Here is a 23,820-nt window from a genome sequence, read left to right as displayed (position 1 = left end):
GTGCTCCAGACACTTCAGTTAGTTCAGAATATGGCTGTGAGACTGCTGTCTGGGACTGTGCAATATGAACATGCTACACCAATATTTTTATCACCTTCATTGGCTCTCCAATTCTGTTTCCGGGCCCAGTTCAGACTGCTGACTTTGACTTTTAAGGCTCTTCACTGCAGAGCCATGGTGTCCAAAGGACTGCCTCTTGTCACCTCTGCCTACTAGAGCTGTGAGATCCATCCTCTGAAGCCCTTCTACAGGTGTGCTTGCTAAAAGTGTGAGACAGTGGGTAGCTATGAATAACAGAGTCTTTTCAGTAGCAGCACCCCAGCTGTGGAGGTTTTTAAAATATATTAGGAATTTGTATGCTGCTTAACTGTAAAAATCTCATGTGGTTTTAAAATATACGTTAAAATTATTAAAAATCAGCAGTTAAACGAATAGACCTAAAAAATCAAAACATAAATAAATCCAGCAGTTCAAAAATATACATTACTAAAAGAAGAAACCTATTAAAATGATGCCAACTTTACATATCTGGGTAGGCCTGCCTAACCAAAAAAGTTTTCAGCTAGTGCCTAGAAGAGTACAACAAAGGTGCTGATTTGCAATTCCCTGCTTACTGACTTCAGAGTGTAGATGCTGCCACACTGAAGCATCAGTTCCTTACAATTGCGGAACAGATATTGTGTCTTTTTTTAAAACCGTAGTTCTTAATATGTTGTTACTCTGTTAGCTGCCCTTTTGTTGGGGCTATAAATGTCATATTAAAAAAAAAGAGTTGGGCAGAAGGAATTCCACAGACCATGGTGCCACTGCAAAAAAGGCCCTGCCCCAGGTTGCCACTTTCCTGGCTTTAAAAGGCAAGTGCACCCAGATCAGGGCTTCAAATGATGTTCAATAAGAGGCTTGAAAGTGTATGGGTATTGCCTAGTGAAATCTCAGAAACAAAGGTGAAGGGCACATTATCAGTGGACAGGAGTCCCTGTGCAGCTCACACCTATGACTGACATAAGCCCAATAAATAAATTAAGGAAATATATGCAAATCGCATCTATACAGATCTTAGAATTCACCACCTCTTTCTTAAAAAAAAGATTACCTCCGTGCAACTTTTTGCCCCCATCCTTTACTTACATCTGATCTGTTTTACTGCTGCATGCACACCATAAGTTTAAACTGTATGACTTCTCCCCCAAAGAATCCTGGGTATGGTAGTTTAAGGGTGGTGGGAATCTGTAGCTCTGTGAGGATTAAACTCCAGTTCCCAGATTATTTGGGAGAAGCCATATCTTTTAAAAATCTGATGTGTACATAGCCTCTCCAGCTTCTGTACATAAGCTAAGGATAGAGTTAAAAATAAAGTGCTCCTTATTTCTCTAGAGTTCTGGACAATACATCGAAGGGCGCACTTTACCTGTGATTTGTTCTAGAGTACCGCTACTAGAAGTGTGCCCAGTCCACACCTGATGTCATCCCCGGTTAAGATTTGCATTCAGCTTCTTGCATTGGTGGCTTGATCTTCCCAAGCAAGTGCTGAATTTGCCTTTAGCAAAGATAACCTGGATAAACATTTGCATGGCCCTTTGGGGGACGGGGTGGTTATATATTTTGAATTTGGTTTTCCATACATCCTAAATTGCTCTCTTAGTCTTCCTGAATTCAAAAAAAACTTGGTCACTCCACTTCTTCTCATGACAGTTTCTCATTACTCCCTTCCCTCTCCCTGCAGCGGAACGGAAACCACCTCTCTTCAATATGAATGCTATGAGTGCCTTATATCACATCGCCCAGAATGACTCCCCCACCCTACAGTCAAGCGAATGGTAAGAGCTGCCATCTGCATTGTTCCTTCTGCTTTTGCAAATCTTGAACACAGCCACCACCTTTGCCACCATTTCTTCTGGTATGGAAGGATGAGATCCTGTCCCTGCCTGGTATGTGACAATGAACGAGAGGACCCTTGTGGTGCAGTGGATAATGTGCTAATAAGGATGAGGAAGAACCAGATTGCAATTCCCCCACTCGGTAGCTTCACACTTTATGTGCTGATCATGCTTGCCTCAAACTGGTGTTTCCTGCAGCAAATATATAGATCACAAATGGCAGAATTGTATGTCAAAGTCAGTGTATTTGTGGGGAGGCTGGGGAGGCCTTGGGAAGCTGCCTTCTGCCCAGCAAAGGCTGGTCCATTAGGAATAATAATATAATTTAATAATAATTAATCATATTATAATATGTTTAATAGTATTATAATATAATGCTGTTATAATATAATAATGTTAAAAAACCCTACCCTTCACCAGTAGATCCCAGGGCAGACCACAACATATCAAATATGTTATTAAATGCCCCACCAATCTTAGTACCTTTCCTCAGCCAGTGCCTGCCTGCCTTACTTACAGCCAGTCAAGAGGTGGCTCTTCTTGCCGTTGGCTCCGGCTCTACTTACTGCTGGTCTCAGTGTCTTCCACCTTGCCAGTCCCAATGAGCACCAGCCACCACTGCTTCTGTATGTCCATCTAGCCCAAGCTGGTCTACTCCGGCCGACAGCAGCTCTCTGGGATCTCAAGCAGAGAGCCTTTCCTCTCTCCTGCTACATCAGGTGCAGAGGAACCTTTGGCCCTCCAGATGTTGCTGAACCACAGCTCCCATCATCCCTGGGCATTGGCCATGCTTGCCGGGGCTGATGGAGATCTTGCTGAACTACAACTCACATCTACTTGCACTACATGGTTTTGTTTATCATGTGGAAATGCCACAGGTTGAACCTGGAACCTGGGAACATGGATAGCAGATGTTGTGCGATTCAGCTTTGCTCCTTTCTTACACGTCTGTCATTCGTTTTACATGTTCACTGCAAGAAACACTGATGTATCCATGGCAAATATAGACTGCTACTTTTTTTAAATGGAAGTAGAAAATATAAATACATTAATCCATGATACATGTGCTAAGCCCCAACATGGAGAACATGAATCAACACTGCCTCCCCCCGCAAAAAAAACCCCATACTTGTTTTTTTGCAAAATTAGTAACACACAGTGCTGCAGTGGTCAAAGCCCTAATAGGGATGCAGATCGCCTCTCCCCTGGTCATCAGACTGATGATTTGATGAGCAGGGTGTGTGTGTGATGGCATCATCTCCTTTCCAGATCAGCTGAAACAGGCTGTGTGTGAGAGAAGAGTGGGGTAGCCACACCCACTTCTGGCATGTGGAACTCAGAGGGTTGTCTAAGGGTGAATGCTGCCCTCGGGGCCCCCAAAAATGCTAGCACCCCCATGTAGTTGTAGAAGAAGACGATGATGATCTCTGCTGCTGCTTCTACAATAAGAGCAAAGGATATATAGCCAGATACTATAGTCTGTTCCAGAATGTTGCAAGGGTTGTGCATTTCCCAGCAAATGTACTTGTCTGTTGTCCATGGTATGTCTTCATGCAATAGTCAGCTAAGGTGAAATACCTTATGCTCCACATTTTGCTATGCTATTCTGAAACTTAATGAGTGTTTCCAGCTAGTTGTGCTGCAATTGCTGCATAGGGTGTGGAGTCTCTCTCTGGGATTATTGGGACACCTATCTATTATTCCCTTATTTATATTTTATTTATCATTGCATTTATCTCCCACCTTTCCTCCCAAGGAGCTCAAGGTGGTATACATGGTTCTCCCATTCTTCATTTAATCCTCACAACAACCTTATGTGGTAGGCTAGGATGAGAGGCTGTGAATGGCCCAAGATCACCCAGTGAGCTTCATGTCCGATTGGATATTTGATTCCTGGTCTCCCAGGTCACAGTCCAACCTCTAACCACTTTGCCACACTAGCTCTCATTGTTTGTATAGAAAGTAGAATGTCTGAGATTAATGCCACACTATGGGCCAGATTAGTATGTTTTGTAAGTTGCTATTTTAATTTATTTGATTACCTTTTTTTTACTGTGAGTGTTATCAATTCTGTCACATTATTTTGAGCTTGGCAGAGGTCAGAGAACAGGATCTTAAATAAAATAAGGTGCTTTTACTCTGGAATGACGCTTGCATTACACCATGTGTTTGACAAGCTTCCCCGTGGTGACTATTCTGTGTGACAGCTTTAACAGTGGAAAGCCACTCATCCACACTTTCCCCTCTGTCAGGATCTTGCAGACTACAGTAGGGCCCTGCTTATACGGCGGGTTAGGGACAAGGCCCCTGCTATAAAGCGGAAACCGCCATAAAGCGGAACCCATTGACTTTAATGTGTTGCACCGCGCAAAAATGCTGCAGAATGGCAAAATCGGCTTTAAAACAGGGAATTTCCCCTGATTGAAAGCCGCCGCATCAGCGGAATGCCGGAAAGCGGGGCCTTACTGTACCTGAAATTGAATTTGGAGCCTGCTTTTTTTAAAATGGCTTAGAAGGAGTATTTATCTTAGGTATTTTCCTATACAATTCAAGTATTCAGAATACAATTCATTTTTCTTTCAAACCCCCCATAAGAGAAGCTAGATTAAGCTGATGGTTCTTTGCCAAAGACTACCCACTAAAATGTCCTGGCTAGCCAATGATTTGAACCTCAAATCCAGTACTCTGACCAAATACTTAAACTCTGGAATTCCCTCCCACAAGAGGCAGTGATGTTCCCCAAGTTGGATGGCTTTAAAAGAGGGTTAGACAAATTCATGGAGCATAAAGCTATCAATGGCTGCTAGCTTCAATGGCTATGTTCAACCTCCTCTGTTGGAGGCAATATGCCTGGGAATTGCAGGAGGGGAGAGGCGCTGTCGTGCTCAGGTACTGTTTGCAGGCTTTCCATGGGCATCTGGTCGGCTACCATGAGAACAGGATGCTGGACCAGACGGGCCATTGGTGCGATCCAGCAGGGCTTTTCCTATGTTCTTAGCTGTTGCACCACACTGGCTGTACTGGGTGAACATGTGATCTGGGTGGTGCTTGTATATGACACTGCATGCCATAGGCCTGAATTCCAGAATCCATGCTTGATTTTTTTTCTTTCTCTTTTCTGATGTGATTTGCTTGTTTTTTACCTTCCCACATCTAAATGTATTTTCATGTATACTCTGTTCCTATTCTCAGGACGAACTCTTTTAGGGGATTTGTTGATTACTGCTTGCAGAAGGTACCTCAGGAAAGACCATCGTCATCAGAACTATTGCGGGTAACTTTTCACATTTCTGTGAGGCTACATGTGAACTTTCTGCAGTGTGACAGAGACATGTGGGCAATTGCCCTGTAGCATGATTTGAGGCTGGTAGATGTGACATAGGGAAACACCCAAGCTGCATATGCAGGATTCCTTTGGATCAGCCTTCCTCAAACTGGTGCCCTTCACGCACTGGAGGCTGGGCCACTGGGGCAAGTAAGGCATTGCCCCACCAAGCTCGTTCTGCCTTCAGCCAGCCCCCACTTACCTATCTCCTTACAACCATTCTCGGGGATAGCACCGGGTGTCAGCTTTCTCTTCCTTAGTTTTGGAGTTGCCCCCTGTAGAACTCAGCAGGGAGGAGGATGGGGACAAAAACAGAATCAGTTGCCTTCACTTTCATTGGTTCTGGCTCCACCTATGTTGGGCTCCCTGCCTTCCGCCCCACCAGTCGTAACAAGCACCAGCCACCACTGTCTCCGCATGTTTTGGACTTCACCTCCCATCCCCCTGATCATTAACTGGGCTGATGTGAGCTATAGTCCAAAATGTATGGAGGGCAGCAGGTTAGAGAAGGCTGATTTGGAGAGTATATACCCCTGTCTTATCTTAGTGCACCCCCAGATGTGACTCTTAAAATTGGATTAAAAGAGGCTTTTATTTTGCCAGTTTTATTGCTGGTATAAACCCACTGTCTAATTCAAGAGTGGGGAATCTCAGGCTTGGGGGCTGAATGCAGCCCTCCAGGTCTCTCTGTTTGGCCCGTGGGACACTGTCCAGGCCACACCCTTCCAGCTCTGTGTCACACCCTGAGAGTCTTTGCCTGGCTGGAATGTGTCCTTGCTTGCCAGGAGGGGGGGACTGAGTGGTGGCTTGAGTGTGTGTAGGATCTAGTCTACTGTACAAAGGTAAAATGCACATAGGTATTCTGCCCACTGTTGCCTATGGGCCCACCCACCACTGGCATGTGGCCCCCAGAAGGGAATATGGCCCTCAGGTTGAAAAAGGTTCTCCACCCTTTTCAACAACTGCCACCACTTGTTGGGTTATTTTCCTCATGCCAATAGGATTCTGAAACTACAATTGGTGTTAATTACTTAGAGATAAGATGGGAGGTAGGAGAGAGAGAAGGCAGGTATATGACATGTTCTAGGGATGCGTAGCAGATAAGGATTGAGAATGGAGGACCAAGAGATGACCAAGGGGCACATAGCATCATCCAGGCAGACTCATTGTGAACATCCACTTTCCTGTTCAGCTGCAAAGTGTGTCCCCAATCAGCACTGTGTAGCTGTGGGCCCTCTCTTGAGTCACTGAGATCCCTGGTTGGCATTTAATCTAATGTGCTAGCGTGTTACTATAAAAGAGTGCTGGTTGGAGGTGATTGGGTCTTCATTTAGCATGTCTTAAAGATGCTCATTGGAAGTGGGCTGGGAAAGGTCATAGTGGAAATTGAGAAATTCTGGCCATTATATGTGCCTCCTAGGGAAGATTCATCTTTCTTTTTGTTTCACAGCCACCTTATTTGGAAACAAGGGAAAATACTGGTATTTATTGCCGTAATTCAGATGTGCAGGAAGCTCATGTAATGCCATCTGCCTTGAACACACTGTTAATATGGGACACCACAATATAAAAAACATACTTATTTTTCAGTTGCGGTTAATCCCAGTTTAATGTTTTCAATTGAAATATGAAAAAGTGCTCTTTACAATGTGCATCAAAAAAAAACTTGCTGGTAGAGCATGTTTTTTTTTTTTGGTGGGGTTTTATCTTTTCTGATCTAGAGTGCTTCTGTCTCCCTCTAAAACCAGCATGAGTTTGTTCGCTGTGAGCGGCCGCCACGGGTTCTAATAGACTTGATTCAAAGAACAAAGGATGCTGTGCGAGACCTGGATAACCTTCAGTATCGGAAAATGAAGAAAATCCTTTTCCAAGAGGCCCGCAACGGCCCTCTGAATGAATCTCAGGAAGAGGAGGAGGTATCAAGTTTATCTATACTGGTGATTGGTAATAATGGCTCCCATACTACTCATGGCCCTTCCCAACCCCCTTTTCATGGGCCCCAGCGTGACTTGTGGGATTTTGTTGTGAACAGGAATCGATTGTATCTCATTTCTGGTGATATTTTTCTCTTAGTTGCTGAAAGGTAAGTGTCTGAAGTGGGTGGAGTTTGTTGTCAGCTGTTATTCAGGTCTATGGGAAAAAAGCATAATTTGAAGCATCATCCAAGGAGGGAGCAGACCCCAAAACAACAGAGGGTTGGCCGCCTTTCTGTACATTGTCCTAGAGCACACTGTATGTATGTCAACTCTATATGAATGTGTTAACTTCATAAGACTGGGTCTAGAAACCTACGCAACAGCAAGACAGACACAAGTCTACTATATCAAAGGATGTGACCAACAGAGTGGTGACCCGATAAGTTGAGTACATGATAATGAAGTAGATAAGTGAAGCTGATTAAGCAGGAAGGATCCAAAGCGGAGATACAATAGTCTCTGCTAAACTGACCAGACCATGAGCAAATATGTGGAGGGAGTTCCATGGAGCCATTGGCTGTCTAAGGGCAACTAGTCTAGATATCCTCTGTTCCAGCTGGTTCAGATTACAGCTGGTGTTTGAGTAGCCACAGGTCCTTGGCCTGATCTCATTGGACCTGCTAGCTCCATGAATTCCTCCAGCATTTTGAGACAACGGCTAACATACTGTAGATGGGGAACTTTGGCCCAGGGGCTGAATGCAGGCCTTTCATATTGGCCCTTGGAAACTCTTCTCCAGATCACACACACCCCTCACCAGCCCTTTGCCACATCCTCCTGGAGTGCTTTTGGTCAGCTGGAATGCGTCCTTGAATTGTGGTGATGCCTTTTGCTGACTTGGATGGAGAGGTGTGTGTGTAAAACAAGCACACAAACAAGAACTTATACTTTTGCACAGCTGGAGTGTAACCTTCTGTGCAAAGGTAAGAGTCATATTTGCTGTTCCGATTGCTTTTTGCTCGAATATGCCATCCCTGGAAGGTAACCATGAGGTAATGCAGCGCTTAGGCTGAAAATGGTTTCTTGTCCTTGCTGTAGAACAAAAATGAGCAATTGTCCTATGGACTGCCTTTGGCCCCTTCTCATGGGGGAACAAGAGACACTCGGGCCACCTGCCCATTTTTCAATAGTACGAGTTTATCCAGGATCAGTAGAAGTGCCTATCAAATTCTTTAGAAAGGAAATCTAGATATTTATTTAAGAGCACTTATATACCATTTAATACATCAGAAATCTCTAGGATGGCATACAGTCTAAAAAACAATATATCATTCAAACATGAAAACAAAAACACAACCTAAAACCAGGAAAACAGCGATATATAAAATACATAAAAGTGTACGAAAGCAAATAAAACAAATTCAGAGGATTCATACAAGTAAAACAGGATCCAGTCTTATGGGTCAGGGAAAACCTGGTGCAAAAAGATACGTCTTCACAAGGTGTTTGAAGCAACTGATGGTTGCTGCTTCACAGATGGCAGAGGGAAGGACAATCCACAGTGCAGAGGCAACAGCAGAAAATGCCTGTTTTTGGGGTGTGAATATTCTGTAGGATGCATTGACTTAAGTAGAATTTCCCCCAGATTAACTAAGAGGTCTTAAAGGTCTATTTTCTGGTGCTGAGCCAAGTTGGGAGGTGATGATGTCATAAACCTTGGGGCTCTGGCTGTCCAGCTTGAAGAAACAGGCCATTGCTGCTGTGGAATAAATGGAATATCTCTGCTTTCTAAAGAGCTCATGAAATCTAGTAAGAAAGCTGAGCTAAAGAGTGGAGGAATAGGAGAAATTCATTCAGAGTAAGCTGTGTAGTTAAGAGAACACACTTAATTGCCATTTGACTGCCAGATGTTTTCCACAGCGATGGTAGTTTTGTACGTGTTTGTGAATCATTAGTTTTTACGACCTTGATTTGAAAAGGCTAACGTTCAAAAATTGGATGTATGAGTAGAAGCCTTTAACTTGGCCCAGCAAAGGATTAGACATCTTCTAAAACAAAAGTTTTGAGATGTCTACACCAGGGATACTCAGTTCTGGGCCACTTATATCTTCAGACAGTGGTCCCGAGTACAGAAGTATATTTTGCTGTATGACATTTAATGGCCAGGCTCTGACAGAAAGCCAGCGCCAACAAGCAAGCCAAGGCCTCTTATTTATGGAGCACACCTGCTGAGGCCTACAAACCCTAGAGAGATATGTGATGTCAGTGTGGGAAAATATATAAAAGCAATTGTTTTCCATTACTGATAGAAACTGTCAGCAAACTTATTGCACCTTGATTAAGTTAGGCAGGGTTGCTAGGGACCAGATGAAGCTGCTCCTGGAGCAGACTCCAGCCTGTAGGGTATCATTTATTGATTTGTCTTTAAGACTATTATTTTAATGTGTTGCCCATCCTGCATCATAAGGTCCCAGGACAGGTTACAACAATTTAAAATACAATATTAAAAGCAGTTTAGAAAACTGTTTACAATCACAAAAATAGGATGGGTCCTAAAAATATACATCTCAGTATTGTTTTTATCTTCAAGTTTTATACCACTTAATCATCAGCATTTCTAAGTGATGTACATAAAAATAAAACCATACAGATACAAATAAATGTATCATAAAACCAAACACTGCCTTAAAATGCCTGCTGCTATGGTATGAGTTGCCCTCCTCAAGGCATACTTTTGGAATGGTTCAAACAAACTTGATCTTCAGCCCTCCAAATAATATGTGCATGCAGCATGTGAAATTTAATATTAGCATGCCAAAGCATCCCCCTGTAATCAATGCATGTGCGACTGTTTCAGCTATACAAGTCAAATTTTACGATGGCTGCATAACTAACATTGTTGAAACTTTCCCACCAATATTTATGTGAGATAGTTTTTCCAGAGCTCTGTAAACATTGGGGTAAATGCTCCCATGTGTGACCCTACCTCCTCTCCAACCTGTGGCACATAAAGTGTGACATCTTAAAGGGCTTTTTTGGAGGAGGGGGGGAACTTTCTAGAATTTACAGAAAGGAAAAAGGCAACTTCTGCAAAATATATTGAGAAAATGACAATTGTGTGCTTAGCAAGAAAGGGAAAGCTAAGGTTGCCTGGACATATGCTGTTTATGAAATGGCGTGCAATTTTTTTAAAATATAATTTTCCTTTAGATATGTAACTTTTTCGTTCTTGTATGCACTGTTGTCTCTGTTACAGGCTTTCTTAAGAAAAGCCTGGGTTTCATGTAGGGCTGCACTAGGTATTAACCTGTTTCACTGCTAGTATTGAAACTAGTGGTATCTTCAGCATAGATTCCGCCACCACAAGAAAACCAGACTGTGTGAACGTTCACCTTCTCTCCCTCCTTCCCTTCCCCCAATAGTGTTCAGCCCTATTTTCCCCTGTGGGTGCTTTTCCCCTCTGGATTAGTTACATGGATTATCTCACCCAGTCATGGTTCATGCAATGGGTTGGGTGATGTGTCAGTGCTACATATGATTATGATGGATTTTAGTAAATAAAGTCTGCAGACTTGGTTCCATAACAATGCCACTGAAAATGAAGGTAAGCAAAGACAATTTCAGCAAATAAAGCGACAGTTTTGCAGAGAGTGCTTAAAGTACTGACAAGCCAGAGGCCTTTTTGACACTGCTCCATGCAAAGAACCTGGGTTGGAATCTTAAATTTACAGAGTAAACATGCTAGCTCACTAATCATCAGTTGCCTTATAAGGAGGGTATTTTCTGGGATAGGAGTTGGGTCGTCCGTTCCCCCTCCCTCCCCCACGGCCAGCATTTTCCTCCCATAAAAATGGGGGCAATCAAGGTGGTGAATCGAGAGAGACTTCTGCATACCAGAACTCTAAAGTCAATAAAGGTGAAGCCTCATGACTGGGCTTTTTTTCTTTCCTTTTTTTAAAAAAGGTAGACAAATACAAGAATGAAAAACTGGTGCCATATTTGAAGTCCATAGCAGGTTGTTATGATAATGCAGTTTGAAATATTTAATGTAGTCACTGATGGGTTATGCCTGCACTGCCAATTCTTGGTTTGGTTGACCTGTACTTAATAGTGTGACCTGTTTGTAATCAGATGCTTTTGGGAGATATTTTAAATGCAAACAAACCTATCAAGGTGTTCCTAATTGGTAGCAATGATTGCTTGGGTCAGTGTTTTTCCATCTCACTCCATTCCAGCCCTTACCCTGCCCTTCCTTCTCCGTTGTAATTAGGGCTGTTAAAAAAGCCCATGATTTGCATGCCTACGTATTCACTATGCAGACCTCTTTCTAATGTTCTTTTCCAATTTTGCATGTGTTTGCCTTCCACAATCTTTGAAAGAAGGGATTTCTCCTGTCATCATTTTTTTTAGGTCTTGCACATGCTTGTGTACACAAATTTAACCATGTATATCAAGGTGTACACCTGTGCACACCCTTGACATATGTATGTGTAGCTTATATGTATTAAACCTGATCAGATTCCTCCCCCCCACCCGTGTTGAAAGAACAAACTAGAAAGGCTATATCTACTTTTAGACCTCACTGGGTAGAACTTGCAGGGCTGACAAAGTGTTATTCATGGGGGATAACAAGGCCACAGTGCATTAAGAAATAAAAGCCTACAGTCTACAGTGCACGTGTGGCAGTGACACAACTTTGCTTTGGGGTAATTGTCCCTACTAAAATGAAAACCCTTTTGAAAATATTACTGGGATCCAAGGGTAATTGAGAATCTCTGCAGTTGTGTTTGCCTGATTTTATTTACGAATAGCATTCCACCTAACTCTGCTTGGGAAGAAGGAGGTTAGCTTCAATCTCATCACCTGCTCTGAATTTTCCTGCATAATACTACCATACTGAGTCCTGCTTGATGCAGGAGATGAAGATTGTAGTGTGAGATGGCATAACTGCAAGACCTGAAAAAGAGTAAGAGATTTGCAAAAGTTTAAGTGAGTAGAAAACATTTTCTGGAAAATGTGCATTAGAAAGGTACTCCTTGGTGCAAACGGTCTCGCTGCCACCATCACATCTGATGAGAGAGGAAGTCTACTAAGACAATGTGAAAATGTTCCTTTCTGCAGGGTTGCCCTTAACAGAACACTCACCACTGCAGAAATGTGTGTTTGGGAGTTTGCCTCCTATGGTGTGTGTACTTTTTTTAACCCTCCTGCCCTTGTTTTATAGGACAGTGAGCATGGGACAAACCTGAGTAGGAAGATGGACAGTCTGGGCAGCAACCATTCTATCCCCAGCATGTCTGTGAGCACAGGCAGTCAGAGCAGCAGTGTCAACAGCATTCAGGAGGTCATGGATGAGAGCAGCTCTGAGCAGGTCATGATGCATGATGACGAGAGCACCATTAATTCCACTTCCTCTGTTGTGCACAAGAAGGTATGTTCACTGGTGCTCTCTCTCCCCAGTCTCAGGTGATCTCTACTTTATAGCTCTTGCTGCTCCAGGTCTGTGAAAGTACTATAAGTTAACTGACAAGAGCTTTTCCCAAACAGCTGAAGGAGGGAGGCCTTCCCCCCCTTGCTGAATTTAGGGCTGCTCCTAGCGTTTTCTGACATGCATTTCAAATTGCTTATAGGGTAATGCCCAGAAAATGAAGGAAGAATTGCATCTTTTTTTAGCATTGGGAGGTGCACGTATAAGATGCGGGTACTTCTTAAAAAACCAAAACCAAAATCCAACCCACTGAAGGTGGCAGTGAGGAGAAGATGATGAATCAACTTGTCATTTAAGAAAATTCTGTTTAATCTTTCCCCCACTTTTGCATCTCAAGCACTGCATGTAAACCTTTCTCCTTGCCTGTAACACTACCACCTTGTCTACTGAACATCTGTCTCCCCCCCCCCCCAAAGTGGCTGTCTTGTTGGTTGAAATGGTCACATCCACCAAACTAATTTGATAACTTCAGTAACTTCTAACCACATCCTGGCCTGCGTGTGGATTTCCCCCTTGACATTCACAGCAAACTGGATCACTCCCAGAAGGTATGTTTTTGAGGGCTGAAATCGGCACAGTGTTTCTCCTGTTTTACTGCATTATTTTATACATGGCCACCTTACGGTCTCACCTAGTCATTGGGAACTATACATTCAGTGGCCAAGGCAAAAGAAGATGTTGGCTCTTAGCACCGGGACTTACATTGGAAGAAGAATTTTAGACTCCCTCAGTGGCATTTGCAGCTGCCCAGTGGTGAAATGAAGGCTATATGCCTCTCTTACTCTTTGAAAGAGTTTCAGAATTGTCTCTCATCAGGTAATGCACCTATAAACACTGGCACAGTAGCCATACAACTCACTTCTAAGCCTAAGAGGATGAGGAGACAAGGGACTGCATACAGCAGCAAAAGAGCAGGAGTCCTCAAGTGTGCACTGAAGGTAACTTACTGCCCCACACATTTTCGAATATTACAGCCTTCCTTAGGGGCACCTCTGATTCAGTCTTTTCAAAGAGAAACCAAAACTCTTTAACGCATCATATTTTGAGATGGTTTGGAAGGTGGTTCTGGTTTCTCTTTGAAAGCCTTATGTGCTGCCTTAAGAACCACAGGGCAATCTTGCATTTGCTCCAGTGCCATGCACACTCCCAATGTAAAGTCCTTAAGGTGGGCATAATGTGATCACAGTTGGCAAAACCACAGTTGGCTCTGCTACATTCCTAGGATGCTGAGGTAAGTTTTCATTACAAGGATACAGTTTTTGCAGAGGGAAGTCCTGCCTCACTAATATTCTGGCGTTCTTTATGTAAACTCGGTTTGCACATGACATTACCTAACCGATAGTGAACAAGTTAACATGCAGGGGGAACGTACAGGTTTCCAGAGCAACGAGTGGGACCGTGACACTCCTCCTCTGCTCCTGTGCTATCTGGAGCTAAGCCTTGATTTGGCTTAGACATGCTCTTGATTTGTTTCTTTCTAGAGAAACCAGAAGCTGCAACCATGGTTTCTTCTTGTTTTACTGCTAATGGTTTCTCCAGGGGAGAGAAACCATGAACCCGAGTACGAAGATCAAGCTAAGTCAAACCGTGGCTGAGCCTTGCATAGTGCAGCAGCAGGACAAGGAGAGGAGTGCTGTGGCCACCATATTTGTTCCAGGGACCTATACATTTTCGCATTTGTGGTTTGGCTTACATTTTTGTGCAATGGGACCATAGCGTCAATGATAGGGTGATCTGGTGAAAGTGATTGTGGTGCATATTGGTACCATTGACAAGAGGAAATGTAGTTGTGCACTCCTGGAAGTGAAATTTAGGTTGCTAGCAGGAGGATGAAAGAACCTTCAAAATTGCTCTCATAGAAATACTATCTGTTCCATGTACAGGACCAGTTAGACTGGCACAGCTCAGTAGTCTTAAGGTGTGGATGAGACAATGTTGTTGAGAACAGGCTCCACTTGCACCAGGATGGAACCAGACTGCTGGTGCTTTAAAATAAAAATGTTTGCAGAACAGTTTTTAATCTGATGTCAGAGAGAAAGCTAACAGGAGCTGAGACACGTCTGGTTCGGAACAAATCATCCCCAAAGGTTGACGGTGATAATGTTGTTAATGTTTAATTAGAGGAGGGATGAAACTAGGCATTGAGAGTGCAGGGGCACATGATAGCAGTTCAAAAGAGGCCAAAGCATGGTAAAGCAAAACACACATGCCAAAGACATCTGGAGAGAGACCCCGTCAATAGGTGTTTATATGCCAGTGCTAGAAGCCTCCGAACCAAGATAGGCAAGTGGGAGGGCTTTGTCTTGGAGGCAATCATAGATACAGTGGGTGTAATGGAAACCTGGTGAAATGGGGAGAGCCAGTGGGGCACAGTTATCTCTGAATGCAAATTCTATAGGAAAGAAAGTGAAGGGCATAGCGGAGGACTTGTGAGTCCAGCAGCCTAGACATTTGAAGGACAGACTCTTCCACAGAATTGCCATGGGTGGTGATACCAGGCCCCAAAAGTAATTTTGTGTTGGAGATAATATTATTGTCCTGACCAAAATGCTCAGGGTGATCTTGAAATGAAGAACGAAATCAAGAAGATACCAAAAAGAGGGAAGTGCCGTAGTAATGGGTGACTTCATTTGCCCTCATATAGACTGGGTACATGTGTGTTCCAGTCACAACAAAGATATAACATTTCCAGATACCCTAAATGATTGTGCCCTAGGACAGCTGGTCATGGAACCGATCAGAGGGGAGGCAGTCCTGGACTTTAGTGATGCCTGGGACCTGGTACAGAATGTAAGTGGTGTTGAACTGACTGAGAATAATGGCATTGGTCCTGTCCCAACATATATGTAAGTGGACAGTTACCAAGGAAATCCAACAGTTGCATTTCACTTCAAAAGAGGAACCTTCTCCAAAACGAGGGGATTGGTAAAAAGTTGAAAGGGCAGTCATGAGGGTCAAATCTGTCCAGAATATTGAGGGGAGAGGTGTATTTAAAACCACAATAGTAGAAACTCCGATAGAATATATATCGCATATCAGGAAAGCTGCCACCAGTGCCAAGAGGATGCCAGCCATGATTAACAAGCAGAATCAAGGAAGTTATTTACCAGCAAGGCTATCTTCAGAAGACTGAAGTCTTGTCCAGTTGAAGAGCACAAAAAGGAACAAACTTTGCCACACACACCCCAAAATGCAAGCTGGCAAAAAGGATGGCCAAAGAAAAAGAAAGCACAATGCTCAAAACATAAAAGACCAACAACAAAAAATTCTCTATATGCATTACTAGCAGGAGACCAGGTAGGGAGGCGGTTGGACCTTTGGATCATGAGGAAGTCAGCAGTGTGTTAAAGGAGGAGAAAATGAGACTGCCGAAAAGCTGAATGGATTCTTTGTATCTGTCTTTACCACAGACGATGTAGGGCAAATCCCTTTGCCTGAACTTATGGGCACAGGAAGGAACCCTGAAGAACTGAGGCAAATAGTGGTGGTAAGAGACAACGTTCTAGACCCCACTGGCAAAATGAAAACTGACAGATTATTAGGTCTGGATGGCATCCACTTGAGTTCTTAAAGAATTCAAATGTAAAATTGCTCATCTTCTAACAAAAATACATAACTTGTTTCTAAGACTAGCCTTCATATCAAGAGACTGGAAAGTGGGCAATGTAACCACAATTTTTTAAAAAAAGGATCCAGAGGGATACAGGAAATTAGAGGCTGGTGGGAAGCATTGTTAAAGGTAGAATTACCAAGTATATAGACAAAGTCTTGCCAAAGCAGAACCAGCATGGCATTTGCAAGGGTAAGTCCTGTCTCACTAACCTTTTAGAGTTTGTTGAGAGTGTCAGCAAGCATATAGATAGAAGTGATTCAGTTGACCTTGTGTACTTAGACTTTCAAAAAGCATTTGATAGAGTTGCTCACCAAAGACTCCCGAGTAAGCTTGGTGGTCATGGAATAAGAGGAGAGTTCCTTTTAGTGGATGCATAGCTGGTTATGAAACCAAAAGCAGAGATCAGAAATAAATTGACAGTTTTCCCAATATTGGAGTGTAGAAAGTGGAGTCTCCCCAAGGATCGCTACTGGGATCCATGCTTTTTAACTTGTTCATAAATTACCACTAGGAACCCACTTGCTTAGATGGCTAAAAGAGAACTAGCCTTCCTCCATGAAATATGAATAGCTATAAATTTATCTAACTGAAACATCCAAGTTTAGAGGCAGTATGCTGTTAATATTAGTTGAAGGCAAGCCAAGAGAGGGGACCTGTTGCCTTTATGTTTGCTTGTGGGCTTCCTAGGAACATCTTCCCAAGCATGAATGGAAATGGGATGCTGGCCTACATGGATATGTGTGAACTACTCTACCATGTCTGCCCTTATATTCTTAAAATAAAATTGGAGGCTAATGTGGAGGAAGGAGATAATGTTGGAGAACCCTCTTGATTTAAAACAAGCTTATGGATATGTTCCAGAATACTCTGCAATAAGAATGATGGACATCTTAAGGTTGTATATTTTGTTCTTCACCATAAATTGATAGCAGCTATGGCAGGTGAAGCATTGATTGTGAAATTTGCAGAATTGTAATTAGGTACCTGTACTTGACCAACTCTTTCTCTAAACCGAGACATTGCCTTCTTCAGAATGTGGCCATCCTAAAGTACCAAAACATGATACGAAAATAGGCTGGTAGTATTTCTCTCTTTGTTCTCTGATTTGGCTGCAACATGTAATAGCATGCCTTTGATTATTATTATTTTTTTTTAATCTATATTACACATATAAAAGATCTTTGGACTTCATGGAGCTAAAGACTGCTAGTGTCTTGATCTAAGAGCTGACATTTAATGCACGTGTAGTCCATATTTGGAACTTAAAAAGGGAACCCATTAAGTACAACACAAAATATTTAAGAGGCTTCACCAGAACCTGGAAGTATTATATTTTGAACGACTGTGTAAAACAAATAAGTTCAAGAGATGGCTATTTTTAAAAAATCAGAATTGGACACATTTGTACATCTACAAAATGGGGGATATGAAGTGTACCCCAAAATGGTCAAGGTATTTCCAGAGCAGCAGGAGAGCTAAACTTGGGTACACACCCAAGCAAAATCTCACTATTGTTACTATAAAACTTTGTAAATGAGACACTTTTTTTATCAGTAACGATCTTGGAGCATCATGCTTTCCTCTGTAAGAGGCGAGTGTTTTCTTACAGAGCGTGCCAAGCTGTACCTATCATCGAATATTGTGCTCCTGGAGTATAATTTCCTCATCACACACTTGAGGCAGACTTGAGTTTAGGAAAGAGGGGAACATGCATTGGCACTTAAGTAGATGTATGTGTGCTTCATTCAGAGGGCTTCTGAAATCGTAGGGCATTGCCCCAAGAAATAAGTAGTATGCACACAGGCCAGGGCGCACTTATTGCTAGAAAACTAAAGGCAGGTGTGCTCCCTCTTCCATGAAACAGGAAGCTCGTAGGTGGGATTCTACCTGGATACGATTTTTCCATATTGCCAAGGAAACTTAAGTTTGAGACAAATGGAATCGTAAGATTGCCCCGATCTATTAAACAGTTGTAAGGGAGACATTTCGACATAAAAATGCCAATTTGGGTTTACCTTAGTTCTCCAATTCCTTTCCGTTACACTGAATTTGCCCTTTTCACTGCTATAGCACACTGAGCTGACATTTCTCGTGAGCTTTCTGCTCTGTCTCAAGATCTCTTTGGTGCCAGACCAGTTTAGACTTTATCAGATGTGCTTTGTTCTTGATTATATAGTATACTTGTGTGTGTGTACAGACATAACAACACAGCATCAGTTACGAACAGTGCATTTAAGAACTGTTGCTTCCCCTCTTTTAAAGTGCACACAGGTAAGACTGTCACACTTAATGTGCATATTAGTAGAAAATCTGACATTTTATAGAAGTATACGTCTTCTCACATCTGCAAGATATTTTGTACCTAGCTTGCCCGTTTTAAGGCTTGCTGTCAAACTTCAAGCAGGGCAAGGTAGGGGAAAGGGCTGTTGCTCCATGACAGATTACCTTCTTTATATGCTCAATGTCCAGGTTGAAATTTTGACATCCTGTCCTGAAACCCATCAGTAGACAATAACGAACTAGATGGAGGAGGCTGACTAAATACGAAGCAGCTCCGTGGTCCCAAGGCAAAGGCATGGCAGTGGAAGGGTGAAGTAAAGAAATGTGTCTGGTGTGTCCCAAAGAACAGGTGCAGAAGTAGTAACTTCCTTTGATCAGACCCAGTGGTGGGGAGAAGCCTGTTCTGGAAGCTTTTTTTAAAAAAGATTGCACCATTTGCGATGCACACTGTAAAATGCTAGAATATAAAGTAATAGGAGAGCTGACCTGCTACTTTCTTTCCTTCTGTCCACGATTGATCTTAACTGTTTAGGGATCAGCTTTAGGTGTATACGGTATTGAATTGCAGCTCCTTCTTGTGGCACATCCCATCTAGGTATAATTCCTGGGAAGCATTCTAAGAACATAGCTATATAATGGTATTAAAGGAGGTGGGTTGATATGCATCCAGTGCACACCGGGCCATACCCCTGGCCACATTTGTCCCTGCCAATCTCCACCACAAACCCTGGTGGTCATGGGTGACAACACACAGGTCTTGTGCACTTTTCCTGGCTTGACCCAGCTCAGAAAAAGGATCCACTCTATTCACTTTCCACACTGCTGACACATTCCAGTTTCAAAAATAAATGATGCATATTGGGCAGTTACAATGCTGCAGTACTTTCAGGAATGCAGAGTCTATTTGCATGAAACAGAGGCCCTGAATTGACATTATCTTGGTCCTGAGCCTACAGTGTTCATGCTTCAAGCAAAAGTTGGAGAGATGTACAATCTCTGCCCCTAAATTGAAAAAAAAATTGTAACAGTTGGGGATTTGTAACCAAGATGCTGTGCCAGTGCTTTAGCATCCAAGGGCCTGTGCTGTTTCCCTGAAGTTCGCATGAGCAACATCAGGAAAAGGTTGCCAAAGCTGGTTAACCCCACTGCCTGAAATCCATAGAGGATAGAGGGCTTAAGATGTCTTCATAAATGTTGGAAGGGTATGTGTGTATGAGAGAGAGATGTATTCATGATTAATTGATTGTTTCTTTGTGACCTCTGTTCAGACAGGAGTGCACAACCCTCTGGAGCTCCTGGTGAGGTTTTGTCATGTTTGTTCCCTTCATTTTGCCTGTAATTTCCCCCCATTCTGCATCAGCCTCTGGGCAAGACATACACACCTTCCTGCTCAGGGCTCTATTCTGTAAAGATGCTTATTTGTTCTAGGGGGGGAAATCACTTTCTGGTATCCCTCTTGAATAGTTAGCCTTCCTTGTTTAGTTTTGAGGTGACAGCTCAGTGATAGACATATGCTGATGATATTTGTACAGTAAGAGAAGAAATGGTGCAAAAGAATACAAGCTATTGTAGAATTAAGTGTCAAAGAACAGCACCAGCAGGACCAAGTTCATGTTTGTGTTACCAAATTAACCTCCAGAGACTAGAAAATAAGGAAAAGGAATGACCTTGCAGAAAAAGCAGAAGGTTTCAAATATCTGGAAACTATCACAAAAGGCAGCCAAATAAGCAAAGTATTAATTCACAGAATGTATGCCTAGATAAGATAATGTCATCAAGGAACACCAAAATGAATTGGAACTGCTGGCTTTATTATACAACTGTTCAACCAGTACCAATGTGAATTCTGGACACTACAAATTTAAAGACTATTCTGAAAGTGCTAAGAAAAATGTTTTTAATAAAGTAAAAGCCATCAGGTGAAGACATCATGGAGAGTTTGTGGATTTCATGTGCAAGGTGAGACCAGAAGGAAGTGAGATGGCAGAATGCTATGGGCACCCACAAGAAGAATGCACATTTGATTCTGGAAGTTGAAGCCAGCAATGGGAAGACCTGCAATGGATGCATGAAAATTCAGTGAACCGCAGAGTTTGTGCCAAGGTGAGAGGGAAATGCAAGTTAGATAATCATGTGTTCTTGAGGTTTGTGAGACCTGAAGAGAAACTGCTGTCAATATGTATCAGTCCTTTCCATCCACATAGTGATGGCATAGGGGTCAACTTTCAAGCAGCAGGACTGCTATCTGAGCCTATGAATAGTGAGATTACTTTATAAGGAAATCAATAGAGTGACCGGAGCAGGAAACCAACTCGCACAACCAGGGTGGACTACCTGTTCCATATGGACAATTATTTCAAAGCCAGATTCAACTACAGCACTATAGATTAGTTTATGTGGGCAATAGTAGATACTATTCTTGCATAAATAAGTCGTTATTGGAAAAGGTGCCTTGCTATCCCAACCCTGAAGTAGTATATTCCCTGCAAAAAGCCAAGTTCAAGAACCTCATAACATGGACTACCATTATAGTTCTAGTGATGCTGTACAAGAGACTATTACAACTCAGGTTTTAGGGCCTACCCGCTCGCAAAATTCTCCTTCCAAAAAAGTGTGCCATACTGCTTGCAAGCTCTCATTTCTATTCACCTATGGTTGGAGAAATGGCATTGACATCTACACTGTAATGATGATCTACTGATCCTAGAGACCTCAAACGAGTTAGAAATTAATTTCTAGCAAAGCACACACCATGCGTCAAGATCCCCTCCCTAAGCAACTTTTGGATGTTATGAGGAACACATCTTTGAAGGGATCCTCTGACATTTAAATGGTAAGGCGTATTGCATGGTCAGCATTTTGTGGAATAAATAACTCATATGGAGTAAGTGCTGCATGACTCCTAGAGCTGTGTAGGTCAGGCCTTTCCACATAACTCCCATAAAATGCACTTACTGACTCTTATCAGCTTAGTATCCTGAAGTTGCGGCAAACTGTATGTTCTCATTTAAACACAGAATGGTGTTTCCAGAGGCTGACGTCGGTATGCTCTACTGGCCCTCTTGTAAGAAGAGCCTGCTTGCTTGTACTTGGACACTTCATGAGAAAATTCTTTTTGAGTCTGTAGCAGGTATGGGGAACCTGTAATCTTCCAGCATTCGAAATATAGGAAGCTGCCTTATACTGAGTCAGACCTAGTGGCCCATCTAGCTCAGTATTGCAGAGCTTGGAAAAGTTACTTTTTTGAACTACAGCTCCCATTAGCCTAATCCAGTGGCCATGTTGCCTAGGGCTGATGGGAGTTGTAGTTCAAAAAAGTAACTTTTCCAAGCTCTGCATTATTGTCTACATTGGCTGGCAGCAAGCAGCTTCTGGTCTCATTGACTGGCAGTGTTGTTGGGTTCCAGCTCCCATCTGCCTCAGCTAGTGTGGTCAGGGTTGATGGGAGTTTAATTCCACAATATCTTGCTCAGCTCCCAGCGGGTTCTCAGCCCAGCAAGGTTGGGTTCAAGATTGGGTTCAAGATTGTTAGTGAGCACAGGCAATTGTATTGGAAGCAGCTGTTATCGCCCACAGTTAGATTTTTTTTAATAGATAGAATTAAAATGGCGGAGAGTCTTCAATAATGTCTGTATATCAACCGAAGGATTAAGGAAGGACTGCAGCTTGGTGATAGAACACCTGTTTTGCATGCAGAAGGTCCCATTTGCAGTCTGCAGCATCTCTAGGTAGGGCTGGGAGAGACCCCCTGTCTGAAATCTTGAAGACCCACTGTCAAATCAGTATAGAGCTAAATGAACCAATGGTCTGTTTTGTTATAAGGCAGTTTCCTGTCCCCACCCTCCCCAAAATGATAAAATTGTTTAGAAATTAACTGCCCTAATCCAAAGTTCTAGAAGACACCCAAGTCCGTATGGAGTTCTGCAGAAGGAGAATGTTACTCAGTTTTGAGAGATGCACAATAAGATATGCATTCTGCATTCCCTAAGAAAGCCTTGCTTTTTGAACCTTGGATCATGGACCAGGACTAAAGTCTGAACAGAAATCATTGTAGGCGAGAACAAGAGAAGGATCTCTTTGATGAAGGACTTGCTGTGGACCTTCAGTCTCTGGCGTGGTTATTTTAATGCTATTAGAGGTACTTTGTATGTTTAAATATAGATTCATGGGATAGAGATTTTTTCTCCACTGGGGTCACAATGTCTTTAAAAATAGTTTCATTAAAATGCATGCAAACATTAGGCTCCTATACATAACCACACATTTCAGTTACTGCAAACTTGACCTCTCAAACTCTGACCAAATACAGTAGGGCCCCGCTTTACAGCGTTCCGCTAATGCAGCGGTTGTGAATTGTAGAAAGGCCCCGCTTTACAGTGCTTGTTCTGCTTTTACGGTGGTTTTTTGCAGCCGGGCACCATTTTGGTCAATGTAACTCAATGGGATCCGCTTTACAGCGGTTTTCGCTTTACAGCGGGGGTCCAGAACGTAACCCGCTGTGTGAGGGAGGCCCTACTGTAGTGTTTTCTCATCCTTAACAAATTTGTTTTGTTTAAAGGGGGGCATGGCTCAGTGATAAGAGTTGCATACATTGCATACAGAATCTCAGGTCTGACCGCTGGCAGCTCCAGGCAGGGCTGGGAGACCCGGAAACCCTGGAGAGATACTGCCAGTCAGTGTAGACAATATTGAGCTAGATGGACCAGTGATCTCTATCACTATATGGTATCTTCCTGTGGTTCTAAAAAAAAATCCCATGTGCAAAAAACTGGACCTGGATGCCAGTGGTGAAGCTGTGGAATAAAACCGGCTTCCATCAAGTAGTCTTTCTAGGTGGCTTATTTCTCCCATAAGTGGTGGCCCTGTCCTTTGTACTAGTGGATGAAGTTTGCCCAATCTCATAAGAAGAACCTTTTGTGCGGCAATGGATGTGAAGCTGGAGTCCCTGCTCACCCTCCTAATATGGTGATGAGATTTTCCAATTTTTTAAACTTGAATGTCACCTTTTTTTAAAAAAAAAAAACTTACAAATTGGGCTCATTTGGAAAACAGCCATATGTAGTTCAGATTATGACTCCACAAAATGTTGCTGTTTATAAATTCAGTTTACATGCTAGATGCATCTTATTCAGTTTGTATTATCAGATGTGGTCTGAAAGATACACATTATCAAGGAGAATCTTGGTAAATCTTCCAAAGGAGAAATGTGGCATCTTTTCTGGGTGCATAGACTCTTCTGCACTAGAAAATAATAAAACGGTAGTGTTGGACACATCACGGGACGGTTCCAACCTCTGGCTGGAAATGGCAATCCTTCCTTA

At 42.7% G+C, this 23,820-nt stretch overlaps 1 protein-coding gene across 7 annotated transcripts in view; it reads left to right on the top strand.

Moving 5' to 3' along the window:
• TAOK3 (TAO kinase 3) overlaps positions 1 to 23,820 on the top strand; it is a 108,816-nt gene that overhangs the window by 46,626 nt on the left and 38,370 nt on the right. For 6 of the 7 annotated variants that reach the window (XM_061602530.1, XM_061602527.1, XM_061602528.1 and 3 more), the window contains 4 exons: positions 1,724 to 1,817; positions 5,070 to 5,151; positions 6,951 to 7,118; positions 12,343 to 12,549. In XM_061602530.1, the coding sequence (XP_061458514.1) occupies positions 1,724 to 1,817; positions 5,070 to 5,151; positions 6,951 to 7,118; positions 12,343 to 12,549 (551 nt within the window). The remainder of the gene's footprint in view (positions 1 to 1,723; positions 1,818 to 5,069; positions 5,152 to 6,950; positions 7,119 to 12,342; positions 12,550 to 23,820) is intronic. The other variant, XM_061602532.1, reaches the window with a different exon arrangement.

This window comes from Rhineura floridana, chromosome 19 (assembly GCF_030035675.1).
Source record: "Rhineura floridana isolate rRhiFlo1 chromosome 19, rRhiFlo1.hap2, whole genome shotgun sequence".
NCBI classification, from domain to species: domain Eukaryota; kingdom Metazoa; phylum Chordata; class Lepidosauria; order Squamata; family Rhineuridae; genus Rhineura; species Rhineura floridana.
The sequence above is the reverse complement of the archived record's forward strand: the minus strand, read 5'-3'. Positions and strand labels throughout refer to the sequence as shown.